This window comes from Ovis aries, chromosome 21, assembly GCF_016772045.2.
Source record: "Ovis aries strain OAR_USU_Benz2616 breed Rambouillet chromosome 21, ARS-UI_Ramb_v3.0, whole genome shotgun sequence".
Lineage (NCBI taxonomy): Eukaryota > Metazoa > Chordata > Mammalia > Artiodactyla > Bovidae > Ovis > Ovis aries.
This window is the reverse complement of record NC_056074.1, coordinates 40,201,722-40,222,011: the sequence shown is the minus strand read 5'-3', so window position 1 is coordinate 40,222,011 and position 20,290 is coordinate 40,201,722. Positions and strand designations below refer to the sequence as shown.

Below are 20,290 nucleotides of genomic sequence, written 5' to 3'. Positions count from 1 at the left end.
TTCAGCAGGGCGGGGAGCACAAAAGTTTCTCAGGAAGGATTGGGAATGGCGGAAGTCTCACCTCTCCAGAGCGCCCAGCGTCCTCCACACCTGTCCTGCCCGCCCCATCCCAAGTCCCACCATCCCTCTTCCTGTTCTACCCAGGCCACCACCTTCTCATCTGGGGTACCTGCTGTAGTCTTGTCCATAGGTCCCCATTTTTCTTACCACCCAACCTCCTTCCCTCCTGGCCTGGCCTCTTCTCTTCCCCAGCTGAACTGTCGCTCCCCGGAGGGAGCTTTTCTGGCGAAGTTCCCCTCCCCCAGAACGCTCTACCATCATCCAGGGCGTTTCCTTTAGGGAGTTTATGACAATGTGAACTCGCCCTGCCTTCTTGCTAACAGGTTTCTCCTGGGAGGGCAGGGACCTGCCTCTGTCCTCTCCCCTAGTGTCCTCAGGGTCTGGGGACCTGCTGACCAGTGAATTGGATCTGTGACTGGGTGAGCTTGTCCTCTCGTGAACCACTACCGTGGGAAGGGGAGCTGGTCAATCGCCTTGCCTTCACCTGATCCTGACCGCCCACCACTCATCCACCCAGCTTTGGGGACCTGGGTGGAAAGCTCGTTGCCCCCAGAAATGGAGGAGTGACCCAGCTCCCTCCCAAGCCTGAGCCACCTCCTCACCTGGCCCTCCTGGCCCCACTCACCCCAGCTCCATCCCAGGCTCCCTTCCCTCTCCAGCCACCCACGCAGCCCCTCCCCCCAGCCCCACCCTGCCCAGCCCCTCCCAGGTGCCTGTGGTGGAGAGTTGGCTCCCAGGGCACCTCTGACAGACTCTGGTGGCATACCATGGGGGCTCTAAGGCCCTGGGCCCGATACGGGCTACTGGCTGTGGCCCACCTGCTGGCCCTGGGCCTTGGGGCCACAGTGCTCCAAGCCCTGGAGGGGCCTCCAGCCCTTCGGCTGCAGGCCAACCTCAGGGCCGAGCTGGCCACCTTTCAGGCAGAGTTCGGGGCCTGCTTGCCAGCTGGGGCACTGGAAGAGCTGCTGGGCACCGCCCTGGTAGCCCAGGCCCATGGGGTTTCCAGCCTGGGCAATGGCTCTGAGGCGAGGAACTGGGATCTGCCCTCAGCCCTGCTCTTCACCGCCAGCCTCCTCACCACCACGGGTAAGGTAGCCCCCGGCGGGGGGCGGCAGGAAGGCACTTTCAAGGCGGTCCCTACCTGGGGTTCCTGAGGGTGCAGCCCTCCCCCGGCCCCAAACTGCTAGCCAGAACCCAGGCCTCATTAGGCCTGTCATCAGGGCTGGGGCTCCCCCCACCAACACACCCCAACTGGTGCCTCAACTTCAGGTGCCAGGGGGCGTGGCCTCCTCAGCCCCACCCCCAGGCAGCTGTGAGACCCAGGGGAGGTGCCCAGACCCCACAGGTCTGAGGCGCGAGACTGGGGAGCCTGTGTGGTGGGATGGATTCTTGAATGGAGGAAAATGGAGTGAACCCAGAGACCACCAACCCAGGAGGAGTGTGGGGGGAGGATGTTAGCTAATGAGACGTTAGCCCAGGCAAGAGGGCACAGAGACACAAAGAAATTCCTGGCAGAGGAAACAAGTGTGAAGGCCCAGAGCCCAGAAAGTGGGGGGCAGGGGGTAGGAGTGAGGCGTTTGCCCTGTAAAGTGTGTGAAATTCATTTATTTATCTAGGCTGCACTGGGTCTTAGTTGCAACACCCAGGAGGATCTTGGATCTTCATTCTGGTATCTTTAGTTGTGGCACGTGGGGTCTAGTTCCCTGACCAGGGATTGAACCCAGCCCCCTGCATTGGGATCACAGTCTTAGTCATCAGACCACGAATGAAGTCCTGAATATTTTTTAAAGTCCCATTTTCCATCTTCTTTCGGAGAAACTTGTAAACCTACTTGCGCTGAGCCAGAAGCCCCTTTTGGATAACAGGGCCCCCCCTTGGGACTGCGTGTGTACTCTTCGGCCCACCTCTGTCCCCACCACTCCCTTTTGGCTCACTTCTGACTCCTCGAGGCATCTCTGTTTTACAACCCTGGACCAGCTGATCCTGTTCCCCCAGCAGGCCCTGATCTTTCACCTCCCCTGCCTTTGCACACACCTTTCCACCCTTGAAAAGCACACTGCCTCTTTTGCAACCCTTCATGTCTGGTGTCTTGACTGATTTTCCTGCCGGCCTCCCATCTGAACCTGAGCAGACTCAGGTTCCAGCACAGGGCCTGGCACCCAGGGTAACTTGATATGCCTTTGGGGAATGAATGAAAGATTGGGTAACATTTCACCTGGTGAACTGGGAAGTGTGGATCAAAGACACACTGAGGAATCTCTCAGGTCAGGCTGCCTCAGGGTAGGACGGCAGCCCTCAGAATTATCCCAGCTACAAGAAGCCTTAGGGGGACTCTTCTCTTTTCATCCTTTCATGTTCCAGAACGTAAAAGAGTGACGCAGGGAGGTTCAGGGACTTGACCAATACTCCCAGTGAACGAGGGGAAGAGCCCACAGAGAACGGGGCCTGAATAGTTCCGGCCGTGTTGGCCACCAGAGGGCAACCTTCTGCAGGAGCGAGGCTCGGGGAAGTGGGCGCCAGCAGCCCCACCAGGGTCCCCATTACCCATGGCTCTCTCCTCTCCAGGTTTCGGCCACATGGCCCCGCTATCAGCTGGTGGAAAGGCCTTCTGTGTGGCCTATACAGCCCTGGGGCTGCCGGCCTCCTTAGCCCTTGTGGCTGCCCTGCGCCACTGCCTGGTGCCTCTGCTCAGCCGCCCCGGGGCCTGGGTAGCCACCCGCTGGCAGTTGCCGCCGCCCAGGGCTGCGCTGCTGCAGGCGGTTGCCCTGGGCCTGCTAGTGGTTGGTGTCTTCGTGCTACTGCCAGCACTGGTGCTGTGGGGAGTGCAGGGCGACTGCAGCCTGCTGGAGGCCATCTACTTCTGCTTCAGCTCCCTCAGCACCATCGGCCTGGGGGACCTGCTGCCGGGCCGCGGCAGTGGCCTGCATCCAGTGCTTTACCACCTCTGCCAGTTGGCGCTTCTGGGTGAGTCCAGCTGCTAAGGAGGATGGGGTGGTGAGGAGGAGAGGAGGGAAGAGGAGCCTGGACTACAACTCCCATAAGCCCCTGGGGGGAGGCTGAGCCTGGCAGGTTGAAAGGCCCCTGCCCCAGGGCATGGTGCAGAGTCTTAGTTGGCAGTGGGAAGAGAATTGTGTGGGTAGGAGGTAGGTGGGAGCATGAGAGCTGCCCTAGTAACCTCCCCTCCCCAGGTTACTTGCTCCTGGGGCTCCTGGCCATGCTGCTGACTGTGGAGACCTTCTCGGAGCTGCCCCAGGTCCGTGCCATGGTGAAGTTCTTCAGGTCCAGCGGCCCTGTGAATGCTGAGGACGAAGGTGCCATCCTAGGCCAGGACGAACTGGCTCTGAGCACCATGCCACCCTCAGCAGCAGCCCCAGCACAGGTCCCAGCTTGCTGACAGGTGTCGGTCATGGAGCTGCACTCCTTTCAGGTGGAGAAGCCTGAGGAGGGAGCCCTAGGGAGTGCCTGGGGAAGGCTCCGGAGGAGGGAAGGGAAGGCAAGGCATGGATGTGAGAACCTCAGGCAATAATGTGTTACTTTAAAAAAACAGGCAACACAGCCGGCTGTTCTCATCTCTGCTTTCGAAACGGGACTTCCCTACAGCCATCAACAACCAAACTCCATCATCCTTTAAAAGGCAGAGGTCAGGCCTCTGGTCCTGCCTCGGCTGGCATCTGAAAACCTCCCCATTCCTGCACAGTCCCCGTGAGGATCGCAGACCGCCTTATCGGCCAAGGCCCCACCCCCTTCCGTCTATTGAAAGCCCGGGTCACCCTGAGAAAGCCCAGGCGCGTTGGCGTGGCCTTTTCCAACTTTATTGCTCGCTAGGAACAGGAAGGGGGGCGGGGTGTTGAGCGCGGCAGTTCACCAGCCGTCCCTCCCACCCCTGGAGCTCGCCAGCGGGGTCCGGCCATCGGGTACGGGCTCTGGGTGGGCACGGTTGGGACCCTCAGTCCACCACGAACACACACGCACACTCACTCACACGGACTAATAAATATGGCCCGGACGGCGCGGCCGCCCAGCCAGCCGCCCTCGTCCGTCGGGGCCCGAAAGGCTATGCTTCCTTTCCCGGTAAAGGGTCACGGCGGCCCCTACTGGTCGCGCGCGGCACCAGGGAGGGTCCGGTCCTCCCGAGCGCAGGGCCAAAGCGGCGATCCGGCGCTGCGGCGAGAAAGGCTGCGGACCGGGAGGGGCGAAGGCTTCTGGGCCCGCGCGGCCTCAGCTCAGCACGCAGCGTTCGCGCCGGCTCAGCTGCCGGCTCAGCTTGCGGCGCCGCTGCTCCAGGCCGCGCTCCAGGCGCTCATCCTCCTCCAAGGCGCTGGGAGGGAACGGGTTCCGGTCAGCCCCAGCGGCGTCAGGGCCCACACGCTGGCCGCCGCCCGGGGCCCAGATCGGGCACTCCTCCTTGAGCCCCCACTAGCGCCTCCCCAGCTCCCGGCGCATCCCGGCCCCACTCACGTCCGCTCCTTCTGGTCCAGGTTCCGGACCAGCTCGTCTCTCTGGTTCACCAGCGACACCAGCTCCTCCAGCAGGAGTTGCTCTCGGTGCTGCTGCGCAGCCGTTTTCAGCCAGTCTGCGAGCAGAGGAGACTGAGGGTCAGGAGGCGCCAGCCCCTGTCCCGTCCTGGTCCCCGGTCCCACGGCCCCATCTCCCACCTTCAATGGCCAGCATCGCCCGTAGCTCCCGGCTCAGCAGCTCAAATCTCCGCTCCAAATCCTGCTCTTCGATGCTGAGGGGTGGGGTGCCAGGTCAGGGAAAGAATGGCCGGGAGTGTCCAGGGTTCTGACCACTCCCTGGCCCCCACCCACCTCACCATCAGTTCCCACAAAGGTCATAGGCAGGCAGAGATATACCCCAGTCCCTGCTTGGAATTCTCTCTTTCGTTTCTTATTTTTTTTAAGCAACATACAGGATCTTAGTTCCCCCACCAGGGATATGGAACCTGCACACCTTGGTGGAAGCAGGGAGTCAACCCCTGGACGGCCAGGAAGGACCTCTTCTGTTTCAACTGTTCCCCATCATCATCGTCTCCTCCCCCACCCCACCCCTTTTTAAAAAACAAGAAACAACTCAGGATTGTTTGGATGAATATTATTCATAAATGGCAAATATTAGACTAAAATTTATTCTGAAAAATGACCCAAGATGCAAAAAGGAGGCAAAACCACCTTCACCATGCAGGACTATAAAAGCAATGATGCCCGGGAAATTGCTTCTGACCCCACTCAGGAACCCAGCTCAGCTGTCTCTAGGCCTCAGTGTTCCTTACTGTAAAGGAACGGGGTCAAACGGGGGCACTCAGCACTGACCTGCCATAGTTTTCTTTGGGCCTCGATTTTCTCATTCATAAAAATAGTACCAATTTAAGAAGTATACACTTTACACAGGAAATTATGAAAAAACATTAAGACAGCTGAGCAATTTCTCAAAAAAAAAAAAAAGGGAAGAAAAGAAACCATAACTTTGTAGAAAGAAAAAAGCAGTGAAGAGTTCTAATCAAGGTAATTAAGTTTGCATTTGCTCTGCCCAGGTGACACTAGTGGTAAAAATCCCTCCTGCCAATGCAGAACACATAAAAAACATGGGTTCGCTCCCTGGATCAGGAAGAACCCCTGGAGCAGGGCATGGCAACCCACTCCAGTATTCTCGCCTGGAGAATCCCATGGACAGAGGAGCCTGGCGGGCTACAGTCCATGGGGTCGAAAAGAGTCAAACAGGACTGAAGCAACTTAGCACGCACACACTGCTCTGCCAGCCCTGGGTGGGCAGAGGCAGGGCCTGAGTGGGGAGGACCAGCACTCACAGCAGCTGCAGCTGGTCCTGCCTCCGGATGAGAGCGTTCTTCTTGTTGACCAGAGTGAACCACTCCTGGATCAGTACCTCCTCCTGCAGCCTGTCAGTACCTGAATCAGGCCAGGACAGTCACCAGGCCAGCTCCTGACCCCTATGTCAGGAGCAGGGAGGTGGCGGCAGGGGGTGGGGTGGGGGCGCGGGCGTGGTTTCCCTCGAGTATCCCAGAAACCAGAGCTGTGTGCCTCCAGCAAGCTGCTTCTGGGCTGCAGGCCTCAGCGTGCCCAGCTGTAAATGGGGATGGTGACCCCAGCCTCCATCCTCCCAACTCCTCCCAGGGTCAGAAAGAGCTGCAGAGCGGGCCAGATGTGGTGGCATGTGCTGGCGAGTGGACTCCGGACGCCTGTCCCACCTGACTCCATGAGGCTCCTTAGCTGCTTCTCCACCTCGGCTGCCCGCCCATCTATCTGCCTCTGTTCCTGTTCCAAGGCCTGAAGCTCCGCGCACACGTACTGACTTGTGTCCTGGAACCGTTGCTGGGGTGCAAAGCGGAGGCAAGAGACAGGGTGGGTTTGGCCCAGGCCCTGCCTAGCAAGCCCACCCATCAGCTCCTCCCACTTCAGCCCTCCTTACCAGCCCAGCATCCTCCCCTGGGCTTGGGGGCGGTTCTTCCGCAGGAGGAGTCCCACCTGCGGACAGAGACCAGGCTGAGAGACCCCACAACGGACAGTGGCCCCCAGAGGGGCCCCAGCTCAGGATCTGTGAGCCAGCTGACTTGAGCTGAGTCACCACCCCTTCAAAGCTACTCACCAGCGGGCTGCTGTGGGGCTGAGGCTGCGGGAAGGCCAGGGGCAGGGCTGGGGTCAGGGCTCGTGCCTTCCTGTGGAGGAAGAGGCCAGTAAGGGCTTAGGGCTCCCCTGACAACAGGCCCAGGGGCCAGCCAGAGCCCCACTCACATGGGGAGGAGGGGCCTCCCTGCCCCAGCAGCTTCTCAGTCCAGCCCACACAGAACCCCACCTCCACCCCTTCAGGAGAAGCACCTCCTAGAGCAAAGGCCGTGGCCTTCACCACCCCGGGCCCTGTGGTTGGGCCAGTCCACTCCTGCTGGCCGAACCTCCCAGCCCCCGTTCCTGGGGCCCCACAGGGCTTTTGTGAGTCGGAGGTGAAAGGCTGTGAGGGGCGCAGCTGGGGCCTCTCCTTTCCCCTCCCGCCCCCTCCTCCGTGGAGCTGTCTCAGGCCTCCTCAGACTCCATCACCTAGCACCAGCATCTCTGATCATGGCCGGGGCCCCACACAGGCCAAACGTGGCCATCGTGAGCCAGCGCCTCCATCTCCTGGCCAAAAGGGGGTCCCCCTCCCGCCTCCTCAATCCCCACACCTGAAGGATGTGTCACATGACCGTCAGAACAGAACAGGCGGCTGGACCAACTGATTTTAGCCTGGAAGAGCAGCTGGCCCCTCAGGTGCCCTGCCCCAGCAACTTGCTGGCACTTGCAGCCCTGGGGGCCCCCAACTTTCAGCTCAGCTGATAGCCTGGCCTCCTTGAGGGCTCCTGCTCTGGCCACCTTTCCAAGTCACAAGGTGAGGAGAAAGCGCTGAGCCACCCCGCTGTCCACCTGACCTGGCACCTCTCTGAGACACAGCCCTGGAAGTGCCCTGCTCAGGGGACATCCTCTCTGGTCTGGGCAGGTGGCAGCCTCTTTACCAGCCACCCCCTCCCTGCCACACGCCCTGCCTGCTGACTTTACCCTCAGGCCACAACTGAGGGGGGGGGGTCTCCCTAAACCTTCACCCCAATAGTGTCAGTCTCCTCACTCATCTTCTCAGTCCCCAGTCTCACTGCCAAGGCCTGTTGGCAGTTCCAACAGTAACTCCTACTGCCCCGGACCCCATCCGGACGCCACCCTCCGGCCCCAGTGGTGGACTTTCGCTTCCCCAAATCGTTTCCTCAGCCTGGAGCAGCCTCTCTCTTGGGCGGCTGGATGGCAACTTGCCCTTCATGACCCAACTCAGCCCCACCTCCTCCAGAAGCTCCTTCACCCGCTTTCTTCCTCCCTTCCTGACTTTCATGCCCCCTGAAGCCTCCTCAATCCCCACCATGGCCCCCAGGGCCTCTCCCATTACAGCTCCAACCCCACTCCCACCCCGCCATGGCTTCTGGCTACTCCTATCTCCTGAGGCAGAGGCTGGGGTCCAGAGGACACACTCAGGGTGCAGCGCGTACCAGTAATGGCGAGATGGGCATCAAACATCTGTCCGTGTGTTGGATGCGGTGGGAGCCCTGACTCATTTCATCTTCCCATCATCACTGTGAGGCAGGGACCCTTACCTTCCCCATTCTACAGATGAGGAAACTAAGGGTCAGAGATGACACTCAAACAGGGCCTGGCTTGGGCCCCACTGTCTAATCCAACAGTCTGTTCCCAAGCTTGGCCACCAATTTGCTGTTTGTCTCTGGGCCAGTCATACCTACCAGGCCTGTTTGTGTCCTTGTATGAAAAGGACATACAAGCCCCAGGCGGGTTGCAGGGCTCCAGACAGCCTTGTGAGGAAAAAAGACAGTTCCCCCCCCCTTTTTTTTGACAACACCCTGCAGTGGTCCCTCAAAACCACTTTGCAAAAAAACTTTCATGTCTTTGCTTCCCATCTTCAGGAAAAGAGCAGTGATGTGGCCTGTCCAAGGTGACGCAGCCAGTGCAGACTGCTGGGCCCAGTAGAGGGCGCCATTGGAGAGTTCCGTCTCAGTGGACCTGAGGGTTCACACCCGGGACCAACTCCCTTTACACTTCACATCCCTGAGCCTGGACATTCCTACTTGCAAAATGGAGAAACGGTTGCCCCCCAGAAGGGACACTGTAGGAGTCGGTGAGGAGTTGATGAGGGGTTGTGGAGGCGGGGCAGGCCAGGAAGGAAGCAAGTGCTCAACCAACAGGGCAGGCAGAGGCGGGAAAGTGGAGAAACCCCAACCTCAGCAGCAACTGAGCTTACTCACAGCTGTTCTGATGGGAATTCCAACACTTCCTCACGTCTGACCCAAATTCCCCTTTCTACAGCCTCCTGTGTGGCCCCCTCCTCCAGAAAGCCCAGAGGCACTTGGGCCTCCTGGCTTCAGCCTCGCCCCAGCTTCAAGCTGCCTGACTTCATCCTATCCAGGGGCAGGCCCTACCTCCTCTACAGTATGCACGGGGTGGGGGATGGGAGTGGCCAAGAAGGAAGCAGGCCCCTGCAGCCCCGTGAGTCAAATATCTCCTGTGGGACAAGGGCTGGAGGAGGGCCCTGGCTTGGAAGGACCAGACACTGGGACTTGGGCCCAGAAAAATCGAGCTTTCCTTTTTTCTTTTTCCACTGCTCATGGATGTGTATTTTAATAAGAATAATTGTGTCCAAATACAACAGGAGTTTTTCATCTCTCAAGTACAATGTAATAGAGCCTTCCCTTTTAAGATATAAAGAGCCATTGACGCACATTGAGGGGGCTTTGGCCACAGGCCAACACAGTCCAGGATAGCTGTCCAGCACAGCTCCTCTCGGTGTCTCTGATGCTCTCCCTGTCTCTCATTCATAGAGTCAACGCTGCACCACCGACCCCACACTCGGGGCTCCTGCTCTCCAGGCCAGCCTCATCGCTGCCTGTGGGAGGTGACCTTACAGGTGGTTTCCTTATGGGAGGTGACCGGCAGTTCCCTAAGTAAGACCCAAGCTTTCCTGCAACCACACGTTTACTTGTGAGGTCCCACCTCTTGAGAACCACCCCTCGGATTCTTCACCTGGGAAAAGCTGCCCATTTTATTAGCCTGGCTCAAGTGGCTACTTCTTCCAAAAAGCCTTTCCCAGTTTGTTCCCTCTTTTCCTTAGAACTCAGGGGTCATCCCCGGGCAGCCGAAGGCTTGAAGTAGCCTGACAGAGCTGCCCCTGCTGTCCAGGATGGTGCTGCTGGAGAGTCCAGGGCCTGGAAGTTGGCAGCTGTGAGTCCCTGAGCGAACCCTTGACCCCTCTAGAACAGTCTCCCTTTTAGTGTAGTGACCACAAGACTCCCTGGTGGTTCAGTTGGTAAAGAATCCTCCTGCAAGGCAGGAGACCCGGGTTCCATCCCCGAGTTGAGAAGATCCCCTGGAGAAGGGAATGGCAACCCACTCCAGTAATCTTGCCTGGGAAATCTCATGGACAGAGGAGTCTGGCGGGTTACAGTCCATGGGGTAACAAACAGAGTCAGACACAACTGAGCAACTAAACCACCACTGCAAGACACCCTGGGAAGCTGACCTGAGACCTGCAAGGGATGGGGGAACATGGGCACCCACCAGGGTCTCCCATCTCCAACTCTCCCTCATCAGAATCGAGAGGAAACTGGTCTCCAGCGTCTGGAGTTAAAGATTCAAGTCGGAGAGTCGTGGAGCAGGGAGGCCCTGGAGAGCTCCCTTGAGTACAGAAACCCTGTTCCCAGCCTACAGGGAGGTGGTGGGCACCTCCAGCCGAAGAAATGCCCCAGCCCACTTGACAGTTGATGAAGACCCTGTGCTGAGTGCTGACTCCCGGAGCCTTCTGGGAACCTCCTATTACAGCCTGACTCCACTAGTGCCATCCCAAGGCTGGCAGCAAGTCAGCGGCTCCGGGCCGGGCAGGCCTTGGGCATGGGTGCCCCTGTTGAGGAGCTCGCAGGGGACTCCTCCGTGGCACCGGTGCCTCGGCGTCCAGCAGAGGCAGGTCGCCCCTACCCCCGCGCCGCCTCGCTCCCCCGACCCCGCGCCGCTGGAGGGCACTCACCGCCGCCGCTCCCGCCGCTCCGGAGTCGGGCTCGTCCCCGGAGAAGGAGCTGCTGTTCCGGAGCCGCGAGCGCCTCTTCTTCAGCAGGTCTGCGTCGCGCACGTGCGAGAAGGAGCCGTGCGCGCGGGGCGGGGGCACCGGCCCGGCCTCCGCGTTAACCGACGGCCGCCGCAGCCTCACGCCGCCCGCGGCGCCCGGCGCCCCAACCCCGTTCACCAGCCCCTCTGCTGGGGGCACGGACGCCCGGGCTCCGGGGCCGTCGGCCGGGGCGCCGGCGGAGCGCTCCTCCTGGGCGGCTACGGCCCCGCGGTCCTTGGAGGCCGCCTCGGGGGCCGCCGCGTCCACGCGGGTCGCGGCCTCCTGGGGCTGCTGGGGCGCCTCGGCGCGGTGCTCACGCAGCCGCTGCTCCAGGCCCCCGGTGTCCAGGTCGTCGGGCGGGCTCGGCTGGGCGCTGGCCACGCGGTACGTGCCCGCGCCGCCACCGCCCTCCAGCTGCACCAGCTGCAGCTCCTGCCCCGTGCAGAAGGCGCGGATCTGGCACAGGTAGGTCATGACGATCAGCTTGTCGGGCACCGACAGCAGCACCATGTCCGCCGGCTCCAGCAGCCGCGACACGCCCAGGGCCGCGAAGCCATCGAAGGCCTAGGGAGCATGCGGGAGGGTTACCCAGAGACTCGGCCGCCCCGCCCCTGCCCGCCGCGGGGGTCCCCGCGACTGGCACGCCCGGGTTTGCCCGCAGCGCCCTCGCCCTCTTATTGGGAGAAATCTAGCCACAGGATCCGCCCCCGCGTTACCCAGCAACAGCACACCAAAAGGGTGGTTTCAGGGAAAACCATCTGGTGGAAATATGCTTTGAAAAAAAAAACATAACTGAACTCAGAAAAACGAACAGTTTAAAGACCAAAAGGGTAATAAGTGGCAGAACTTCCAAAAGCCAGTGCTGGGGCCCTGAAGCCCACAGATTACTCTCCTACACACAGTCAGGATCCCAGATAGCTTGGGCCTGGCCGGGGACCCTTCTTCCCTCCTTTCCCTTCCCACCAGCCCTGCCCCTCCTCACCTGCTTGTTGTTCTGTTTGATGTTCAGGGGGTCAAGGGAGGCAAAGTCTCTGCAGGGAGAGCACTGATCAGAGGCTGGATTCCCACCATCCTCCCCTCCTCCACAGACTTCCCCATTCACTGCCACCCGCTCCAGCCGCTCACATCTTGTCTGGGTAGAATCGGTGCAGGATGGCACAGAAGGCCAAACCGTTGCGCCAGGACGTGGTGAAGTTGGTGATGCGCACACCGCGGTAGCCGGCAGTGACTTCCTGGCACCACTCCAGCAGGGACTGGCTGAAGCTGACCTGGGCAGGTGGTGCCTGGGGACACAGGGATGGGCTCAGGGAATGCGGACGTGGGACCTGCGCCCTCTGTCCCTTGGGCACAAAACAGCTCCAGCTCTGGGTCTGCAGGAGTCACCGCACACTGGCCAGGGCCTTAGCGTCAGGCAAAGGGGTTTCCAGCTCCAGGGTTATCTATCAAGGTCACCTAAAAGGTCAGTGGCCCCCAGGCAAGAACAGAAGTCACCAGCAGCCACACCTCCAGGTCAGCCCAGAAAATCAGCTTTGAGGGGGTGGGGGTCCTACTCCATGCAGCCCAGGGAAGAGAGGGTAGGGGAGCCAGGGCATCCTGAGAGGGGAGGGGGCGAGGGGCTCCTGGAAGCTGAGCCCCTGTCCCACCCCACCCCAGTCAGCCAGGTGGGTCCATGCAGAGCCGCCGTTCGCTCAGCCCAGGTTAGTGGGAAGCAGTAGACTGGGCCCTCGGCGGCCCCCATCCCTACCTGGCTGCCTGGCAGCCTCCTGTCCTCTTCAGGCTCCTCTGGGGAAGAGGCCCCGGAGGGCCTGGACATCTCAGCCCCTGCCCCACTGGCCACCTGCACCTCCATCAGGCTGGCCTCTGGGAGGTTTCCCTCAGCTTCTTTTCCCTTCTCGGCTCCTGAGACCCCAGCCTCTGCTTCCTGGGCCTCAAAAATACCAGATGGGTTTTCTGAAGCCCCTGAAACTTCCACCTCTGCTTCCTTGGCCCCCCAAACCCCAGACTTGGCCTCTGAAACCCCCCAAATCCCAGTCTCCGCCTCCTGGCCCCTTGAAACTGTAGTTTCTGCCTCTGTTCCCTGGGATTCTGAAACTTCACGCTTTACAACTGGGACCCCTAAAGCCTCATATTTGAGGGTCTCCCCAAGTCCAGTCTCTGCCTCCTGGACCCCGGAAGTCTGAGCCTTTCCCTTCTCCGCCTCTAAAACTGTAGTTTCTGTCTGTTGATTCCCTAGTCCCTCACCCTCTGCCATTCCAGCCTCTGACCCTGAGAACCCTGAGCTCCTCACCTCTGTCTCCTGGGTCCTCAGGGTCTCGGTGTCCATCTCTGGGGCCCCTGAGCCCCCCACCTCTGTCTCCCGGGTCCTCAGGGTCTCGGTGTCCATCTCTGGGGCCCCTGAGCCCCCCACCTCTGTCTCCCGGGTCCTCAGGGTCTCGGTGTCCATCTCTGGGGCCCTGAGCCCCCCACCTCTGTCTCCCGGGTCCTCAGGGTCTCGGTGTCCATCTCTGGGGCCCCTGAGCCCCCCACCTCTGTCTCCCGGGTCCTCAGGGTCTCGGTGTCCATCTCTGGGGCCCCTGAGCCCCCCACCTCTGTCTCCCGGGTCCTCAGGGTCTCGGTGTCCATCTCTGGGGCCCCTGAGCCCCCCACCTCTGTCTCCCCGGGTCCTCAGGGTCTCGGTGTCCATCTCTGGGGCCCCTGAGCCCCCCACCTCTGTCTCCCGGGTCCTCAGGGTCTCAGTGTCCATCTCTGGGGCCCCTGAGCCCCCCACCTCTGTCTCCCGGGTCCTCAGGGTCTCGGTGTCCATCTCTGGGGCCCCTGAGCCCCCCACCTCTGTCTCCCGGGTCCTCAGGGTCTCGGTGTCCATCTCTGGGGCCCCTGAGCCCCCCACCTCTGTCTCCCGGATCCTCAGGGTCTCCGTGTCCATCTCTGGGGTCCCTGAACCCCCAGCTTCAATCCCCTGGTTCTCCAGTATGTCAGCTTCTGCTACCTCAGTCTCTGTCCCTGGGACCCCTGACCTCCCTACCTCTGTCTCCTGGCTCCCTGCTATCTTGGATTTTATCTCTGAGACCCCTGAACACCCCACTTCTGTGTCCTGGGCCCCAAGTATTTCAGACTCTGCTGTCTCAGCTTCCTTTCTCTGTATCCCTGAGCACCCAGATATCTCCTGGGTCCCTAACATCTCAGTTTCCGACATCCCAGTCTCTGTCCCCAGAACTCCTGAGCCCCCAGCCTCTGTTTCCTGGATCCCCAGTGCCTTACACTCTGCCGTCCCACCCTCTGTCCCTGAGGCCCCTGAAATGCTTGTCCCTGTTTTCTGGATCCCTAGATCCTCAGACTCTGCCATCTCAGCAGTCTCTGACTCCAGGACCCCCGATCTCACTGCCTCTGTCTCCTGGGTCCCCAAGGTCTTTGCTTCTGCTGCCTCAGACACTATCTCTGGGGACCCTGAGATCTCCTGGGTCCCTGATAACTCTGACTCTGCCACTCCAGGCTCTGTCCCCAGGACTCTCGAATCCCCAGTTTCTACCTCCCAGGCCCTCAGATCCCTGGACATCACCCCTTGTTCAGCTGCTGTTAGGGGCCCCTCGTACCAGCTCACCTGGGGCCCAGCGCTTGGTGCTCCAGCAGAGGGCCCCTGCTCCAGGCCTGTCCCCCCAACACCAGGGGCTCTGCCCCTCACCTCTGCACACTCTCTCTCCTGGCCTGCAGCAGCCCTGGCCGCCTGGTCACCAAGATGCCTGGAATGCCCCGCAGGCTCTGCTGGCGTTGGGCTCAAGACTGTGGGAGCTTCATCCCTGGTCTTGACCCCTATTCTCCCCTGAGAGCCCCTTGGAGGAGCCTCAGGAGTCCCCTTGAATCTTGCCTCAGATGTCACTTCTGTGGCCTCTGGTCCCTTAGTGGCCACAGGTTTCACCTTTGACCTCTGCTCCACATCCACGTGACCGATCTCTAAACTCTCTTCAACCTCCCCAGGTCTGACCACTGACCTCTGACTGTTCACCTCTCTGACTCCTGGCCCATGCCCAGTATCCACCCCACTAGCCTCTGCCCTGTCTCCAGCAGGCCCCTCCTCAACCTTGGGTTTCTGCCCTTCCAAAGAGTTGCTGGAGTCTCTGTTCTCAATGCCTAGGCCCAGCCCAGCTCCCTGGGCCTCTGTCCCTTCCTGAGGGCTTGCCCGAGCCTGGGTCTCCACAGCAGAATCCACTCCTGCTGGGGGAGCCCTGGAGGCTTTGGGGGCCTCATCCTCTCCTTGGTGGACTGGGGGCCAGGGGGCATCAGAGCCTTTCTGGAGCCGAGGGGCTGGAGTGGGGGCCAAGTCCTGGCCTGGCTGTCTTGAGGACCTGTGGAGAGAGCAGAGAAGGATGCACTGCAGGAGCTCAGTTGTCCCCCCCGCCAGCCCCCCTCCCCACCTGCCAGACTCCTGGGACCCTGGAAAGGCAGGTTGGCGTGGGGTATACAACGTCTGAAGAGCAGACGGGGGAGAGGGGCTGGAGTTGATTCCAAAGCTCACCTTGTCTCTGGCAGGGTTCCAGGGGGCCTTGGGGCCTTGAGCCCTACCTGGCCCCCTGCTACAGTAGCTGGTTCTGAGCCCTGGCCCCGGGAGGCCCTGGCTGGGGGTGCAGGGGCACTCACAGGGGCTGGGCTGGTATCCTCAGCATTAGAAGGGCTGGCAGCTGCAGGGAGGAGGAAGGGAGAGGATGCTGAGGCTTAGGACCTGGGAATGGAAGTCACAGTCCCCCCGCCCCGGGCCAGCCCCAACCTCAGCCTGGGCCTCACCTGCCTGCCAAGGCCGCAGTCGGCCCTCTTCCTCCTCCTCACAAAGTGTCTTCAGCTCCCGAGGGGTCTCTGGGGGTGGGACATTGGGGGCACGGTCAGCGCCAGGAAGAGCCCTGTAGGTCTGACCCCCCCCTTCCCCCAACTAGAATGCTGGGCCTACCTGGGAAATGCCCCAGCCTCAGGGCACTGCCTGGGCCTAGGAGAAGAGACAGGCCCACAGATGCAGAGAAAAAGAGAGAGAGATGGACAGACAGAAAAATGAAAAAGCCTTAACAACCAAAAGAGAGGGACGAGGTTGTGTGGTGAGGGGTGTCGAGCCCAGACTGCAGCCCTCTCTGTGCTTTTGGCCCAGCTGTCTCCCGGCAGCTTTGTGGGGCGGTGCACACTCAGGGCAAGGAGAGAGTCAGGGGCACGGGGCGGGGCACTGGGAACCCATCTTGCAGGACACTCAGGGCTGCTGGGCAGGCTGGGAGCCCTGGCAGCAGTGAGGTCCCTCTACTAGCCCTGCCCCAAAACAGCAAGAGGATTTTGGGCCTGGGTGATCCCCCACCCTCTTGAGGTCTTGGTGATCTCAACCTCCAGCTGGGAGCCCACCTGGCTGGGGGACACGTGCCCGTGCCTCCAGGGCTCCTGGACCATTGGCCTCCTCCTCATCGCTCTCAGCAAAGTCATCCAAGTTGCCCACGTCACTAGGTTTCATGCTCATGAGGCTCGCAAGGCTCTGCATGTCATCATCCCTGCGGATCGGAGACCAGGAGTGAGGGCTGGTGTCAGAGGTTGTGGACTAGGGCCCAGGAGGGCGGGCAGACACTCACGTGGCACGGCCCTCCCGCAGCAGCACCCCGGACAGAGTGAGGCTTAGCTCGGCCTGTACCACCTTCACTGACTTGGGCTTCAGCCGCAGCCGCAGCGGGACCTGGGTTGGCACGGGCCCTGCGTGGCGGGCCAGGTCCACCTCGGCCGTGGCCAGCACCTTCCGCTGCCCCTTGGACTCCTGGGGGCAGGGGAAGGAACATCAGTGCTGCCCCAGAGTCCCCGAGACCCCAGGCTCCCGCCCAACCCGGCCACTCACATTCTCAATGATGAACGTCCACTCTTTGGCCTCATACTGATCCACATGGGGGTCCTGGGGAGGAGGGGCACCAGTGAGTACAGGGGCTGCTGGGTCGGGGGCAGGGCAGGGAAGAGAGCCTGCGCTAGTTCAGGAGGTTTGTTTGAGGCCTTCAGACAGGCTGGTCCCTCCTGGCAGGTATGCTCCCCAGCTCCTCCTGATCCCAGCTCTCCCTCATGTGGTGGGTAAATGCCACCTCCTCCAAGGATACTTCCTGGGCCACTCAGGCTGAGTAGGCCCCCTGACATGATTCGTGGTCTCGCCCCTCTGTTCTTTTCTATTTGGATGGATAACCCATCTCCCGTGGCCCCTGGGGTTGCAATCGCCGGCTCACTGTCCCTCTGGGCAGGAGGGCTAGAGACTCACCCGGTACAGGGTTACAGAGATGTCCACATTCTCAGGTACCATCCACACCACGGTGCCCCGGTATGGGTTCTGGATGCCCGGCTGCCAGCTATGGGCCTACAAGGAGCCGTTTGAGTCCTCCCTCCATCCTAATGCCCCCCTTCACCACTTGTCCTCATCTCCAACCTTGACCTCATCTTTTTCTCTCTTCGATGGATTCTGACCTGAATCCAACTCCAGTCCCCCAACAGCCCTCCTCCACTCATCCCATCCCCCAACTGGCCCCACGCCCCCAACTGGCCCCACGCCCCCAACTGGCCCCACCCCCAATCTGGACTCCCAGCTGACATCCTCCCCACCTTGGAGCAGATGCGTCGGTTCCGCCGGGTCCACACTACCACCAGCTTATCCGGTTGCCTGGGAGGCGAGGGGCAGGGGAGAGGGGGCCACTCAGTCAGGCCCACCCAGCCTCTCCATCTCTTCCACAGTCTTCCTTGGGCCCGCATCCCCCTCCCCCAGCCCCCTTATCTGGTGCCACAAGGAGCAGGGTGGGGCTGTCAAGGCAGGGTGAGGCCTGGGCCAGAGGGCAAAGGCCTGTGGGTTGACAAGGATTATGAAGAAAATCATACAGAGACACAGGCACATACAGGGACAAAGACAGCAACCCAACAAGGACCTGCAAGACACACAGACTCTGAGACAGCGAAAGAGACAAACTTGGAGTAAAAGGAGTCCATTCACTCACAAATATTTGTAGAGTGCACACTATAACCCCCGTCCACGCCAAGGAGAGGCTAGACCCTGCTGGAGCAGGAATGGGTCGTGTGAGGGTCTGGAGAAGGTAGGCTCCAGGCAGAGGGGATGGCAAGTGCCAGGGTCCGAGGATGGGGGTAGGTGTAGGGTCGGGCAGGGGGGCAGAGGCTGGCAAACAGAAAGGCACAGGGTCAGCTTGTCATTTGATACCCTCCCAGGACCTTCCACGCCCAGCCCTTCTCTTTGCAGGGACCCCTATTCCCACAAGGGACATCTAAGCTGAACAGCATAAGCTGGGGAAGAGGCAAAGAGATGCAGGGAGACAGAGACAAAGCCAGAGGAGCGAGTCGCCAGGCACGTGGCTGGGCCTGGGAGGGAGAGGCCGAGTGCTGCCCAAGAGGGTGGGGAGGGCTCGGGGATCATCAGGCAGAGGGGGCAACACAAGAGCCCTCCGTGCCTGTACCCAGTCCCATGCCAGGACACTCAGGTTCACCCAGCTCACAGCCCCTCTGGAGGCTGAGCCAGGATAACTGGTTCTCCTGTCATCTTCCAGGGGATGCTGAGACCAGAGAGGTTAGGGGCCGGGCAAGGGCACACACCTGAGCCTAGTGCCCCTCCTGGACCCTCCACTGCAGGCGACAGCTAAGGGCAGCCATGGGGCCTTCCCAGAAAAGGGAAGCCGACTGTGGGAGCCTGGGGAGGGCGGGGCCTGCTCGGGCAGCCTGACTCAGGCGGGGCACACCCTCCCGGGGAGCTGTGACCCGGGCAGGGGCAGCTTCCTAGCCGGGGCTCCAGGCAAGAAAGTCCAGGAGGCCCTGCCTGCCCGTTGTGACTCAGACACATTGACACTGCCCACACCCTCAGCCAGCTCTCTGCGATCATGCCCAGCATCCCCCCTGGCTTCACCCAGGATGCTGGGGCAGAAGACAGAAGCCACAGGTCAGAGTTCAAGTCCCACCCCAGTGCTGTGTTACCCCAGCCAGCTCCTGGGCCTTTCTGGGCCTCGCTGAATGGTGTGAAGCACACTCTGGCTGGCCCGGTCAAGATCAGGGATATGACAGCTGCCCAAGGGACCCCAGGCCTCCTGCTCACTCCCCTCTCTTTGGACCCTCTGGTCCCTTCCTGTCCCTCCTCTTGGGAGCCTAAATTTAGCCCCGCCTGGCGGGTGAGGCCCCCACAGCTGCGCTATAATCCAGCCAAGGGAAGCTGACACCAAGGAGCACGTATATTTAGGGTGTGACGCAGGGGCCGGGGCAGCTGCGGCTAGGGGCGTGTGAACCAGATGCCCCCAGGCCCTTTGGTAGTCCAGGTCAGGGTCCTGCATCCCCTGACACATCTCCCCCCACCCAACCACCTTGCCTTCTCCAGGCTCTCTCCTCTGGGACCCACAACCTCCAAAACCCTCGGGCCCCTTTAAGCTGCTGCCTGCCTCCCTCCTCATCACTCCCAGCGCTCAGTTTCCCCTTTTAAGGATATTATGGAGATGAGGCCCAGGGCCCACTCCAGCTGAAGGGGCGGGTGGTTCCTCTGGTTCAACAAACAGGCAGAGGAGGAGGGGGCACCATCCTTATTCTGAGCTATACTGAGGTCATGGAGTTGGTTGTCCCAGGCCCTCCACCCACGGATCTGAAAACTTGCCCCCTTTTCTGATGTTCACCTTGAACCACCCCTCTGGCCAGAAATATGAGGCCACACTTTCCTCAGCTCTGATCGCAGCTGAGGAAAGTGTGGGCCCACACAGATCCTCAGGCCTGGAACTCCTGACCTCCACTCCCCAAAGGCTGCCCACAGTCCCCCGACTCTGGGGATCCCCTAGAGTCGCCAGGGCCCTTCTCTGTGTCTGGGTCCCCAGGACCCTGGCTGGAGTGGGCGGTCTCTTTGGCCACTGGACGGAGGTCAGGGTTCTCAGGCCCCCGGATGGGGTCCCAGCCAGTTTGGGGAGTCCCCCAGGCTTCCCTCCCACTCACCATTTCTTGGTGCACTCCACCACCAGCTCGTGGTAACAGGCCACAAACTGGAATTTGGCGGCCCGCTTGCCCACGCGCTGCAAGCGCTTCCACACTGAGGTCATGGCCCCGCCGCCTCCGCCGCCCGCTCCTCAGACCCGGGACTCCCGCTAGTCCGCGACCGCTGGCCCGGCCCAGGTCCCCATGGCCTCCAGGATCCTATCCGCGCCGCCCGCCCCGTCCGTGCGGAGGGGTCCGAGGCGCGGGATCCGGGGCCGCTCTTTCCGCCGCGGCCGCCGCAGGGGCCCGCCGGTGATCTGGCCGCCTCGGCGGGGTCGTCTGGGGCGCGTCGGGTTGCTGGAGCGCTGAGCGGCGAGCGCGCCGTTTCCTGGAGCCGCACCCCCGTCGGAAGGCGGGCGGGGCTCCGGCGGGAGGCGGGGGCCGGGGCGGGAGCGCGGGGGCGGGGCGGCCCGGCTTCCGGGGCCTCGCGCGGGAGGGAGAGCGGGGTCGAGGGGGACGTCTAGACCGCAGCGTCCGCCTGTTGCGAGCCGAGGCGGTGTGGAGGCGCGGGCGGGGTAAGGGGGCGCGCGCTCCGGGGCAGGGGCTACCAGCAATTGGTGCCGCCCGCGAGAGCGCTGCCCGGCCGCCTCCCTTCCTGCCCGCAGCC

General features: G+C 61.5%; 2 protein-coding genes across 14 annotated transcripts; one reads left to right on the top strand and one right to left on the bottom strand.

Moving 5' to 3' along the window:
* Positions 1–806: 806 nt before the first annotated feature.
* KCNK7 (potassium two pore domain channel subfamily K member 7) lies at positions 807–3,615 on the top strand. The gene is made up of 3 exons (XM_004019672.5): positions 807–1,146; positions 2,626–3,024; positions 3,249–3,615. Exons 1-3 carry the CDS (start codon positions 828–830, stop codon positions 3,452–3,454), a joined length of 924 nt encoding a protein of 307 aa, XP_004019721.1. The 5' UTR covers positions 807–827; the 3' UTR covers positions 3,455–3,615.
* Positions 3,616–3,850: 235 nt separating this feature from the next.
* Positions 3,851–20,013, bottom strand: EHBP1L1 (EH domain binding protein 1 like 1). Of its 13 annotated transcripts, none has more exons than XM_042238052.1 (21): positions 19,645–20,013; positions 17,284–17,341; positions 16,946–17,041; positions 16,541–16,594; positions 16,284–16,462; positions 16,063–16,205; positions 15,629–15,664; positions 15,469–15,537; positions 15,203–15,365; positions 12,980–15,032; positions 12,437–12,619; positions 11,818–11,975; positions 11,675–11,723; positions 10,615–11,256; positions 6,661–6,730; positions 6,484–6,539; positions 6,263–6,386; positions 5,864–5,963; positions 4,716–4,789; positions 4,519–4,633; positions 3,851–4,378 (listed from the first exon to the last, which is right to left on the bottom strand). In XM_042238052.1, exons 1-21 carry the CDS (start codon positions 19,746–19,748, stop codon positions 4,279–4,281), a joined length of 4,626 nt encoding a protein of 1,541 aa, XP_042093986.1. In that variant the 5' UTR covers positions 19,749–20,013; the 3' UTR covers positions 3,851–4,278. The 13 variants fall into 13 exon arrangements, with proteins under 13 accessions (XP_042093986.1, XP_042093987.1, XP_027815373.1 ...); XM_042238053.1 differs by having other exon boundaries at positions 12,437–12,613; XM_027959572.2 differs by having other exon boundaries at positions 14,291–15,032.
* Between the last annotated feature and the right edge of the window lie 277 nt (positions 20,014–20,290).

Coding starts and splice junctions, on each gene's coding strand:
- KCNK7 (XM_004019672.5), top strand. CDS start 828: ATGGGGGCTCTAAGGCCCTGGGCCCGATACGGGCTACTGGCTGTGGCC. Junction 1,147..2,625: donor CAGCCTCCTCACCACCACGG/GTAAGGTAGCCC, acceptor TCTCCTCTCCAG/GTTTCGGCCACATGGCCCCG. Junction 3,025..3,248: donor CTGCCAGTTGGCGCTTCTGG/GTGAGTCCAGCT, acceptor TCCCCTCCCCAG/GTTACTTGCTCCTGGGGCTC.
- EHBP1L1 (XM_042238049.1), bottom strand. CDS start 19,748: ATGACCTCAGTGTGGAAGCGCTTGCAGCGCGTGGGCAAGCGGGCCGCC. Junction 16,206..16,283: donor CTGCGGGAGGGCCGTGCCAC/GTGAGTGTCTGC, acceptor TCCGATCCGCAG/GGATGATGACATGCAGAGCC. Junction 15,665..16,062: donor GGCACGTGTCCCCCAGCCAG/GTGGGCTCCCAG, acceptor CTCTTCTCCTAG/GCCCAGGCAGTGCCCTGAGG.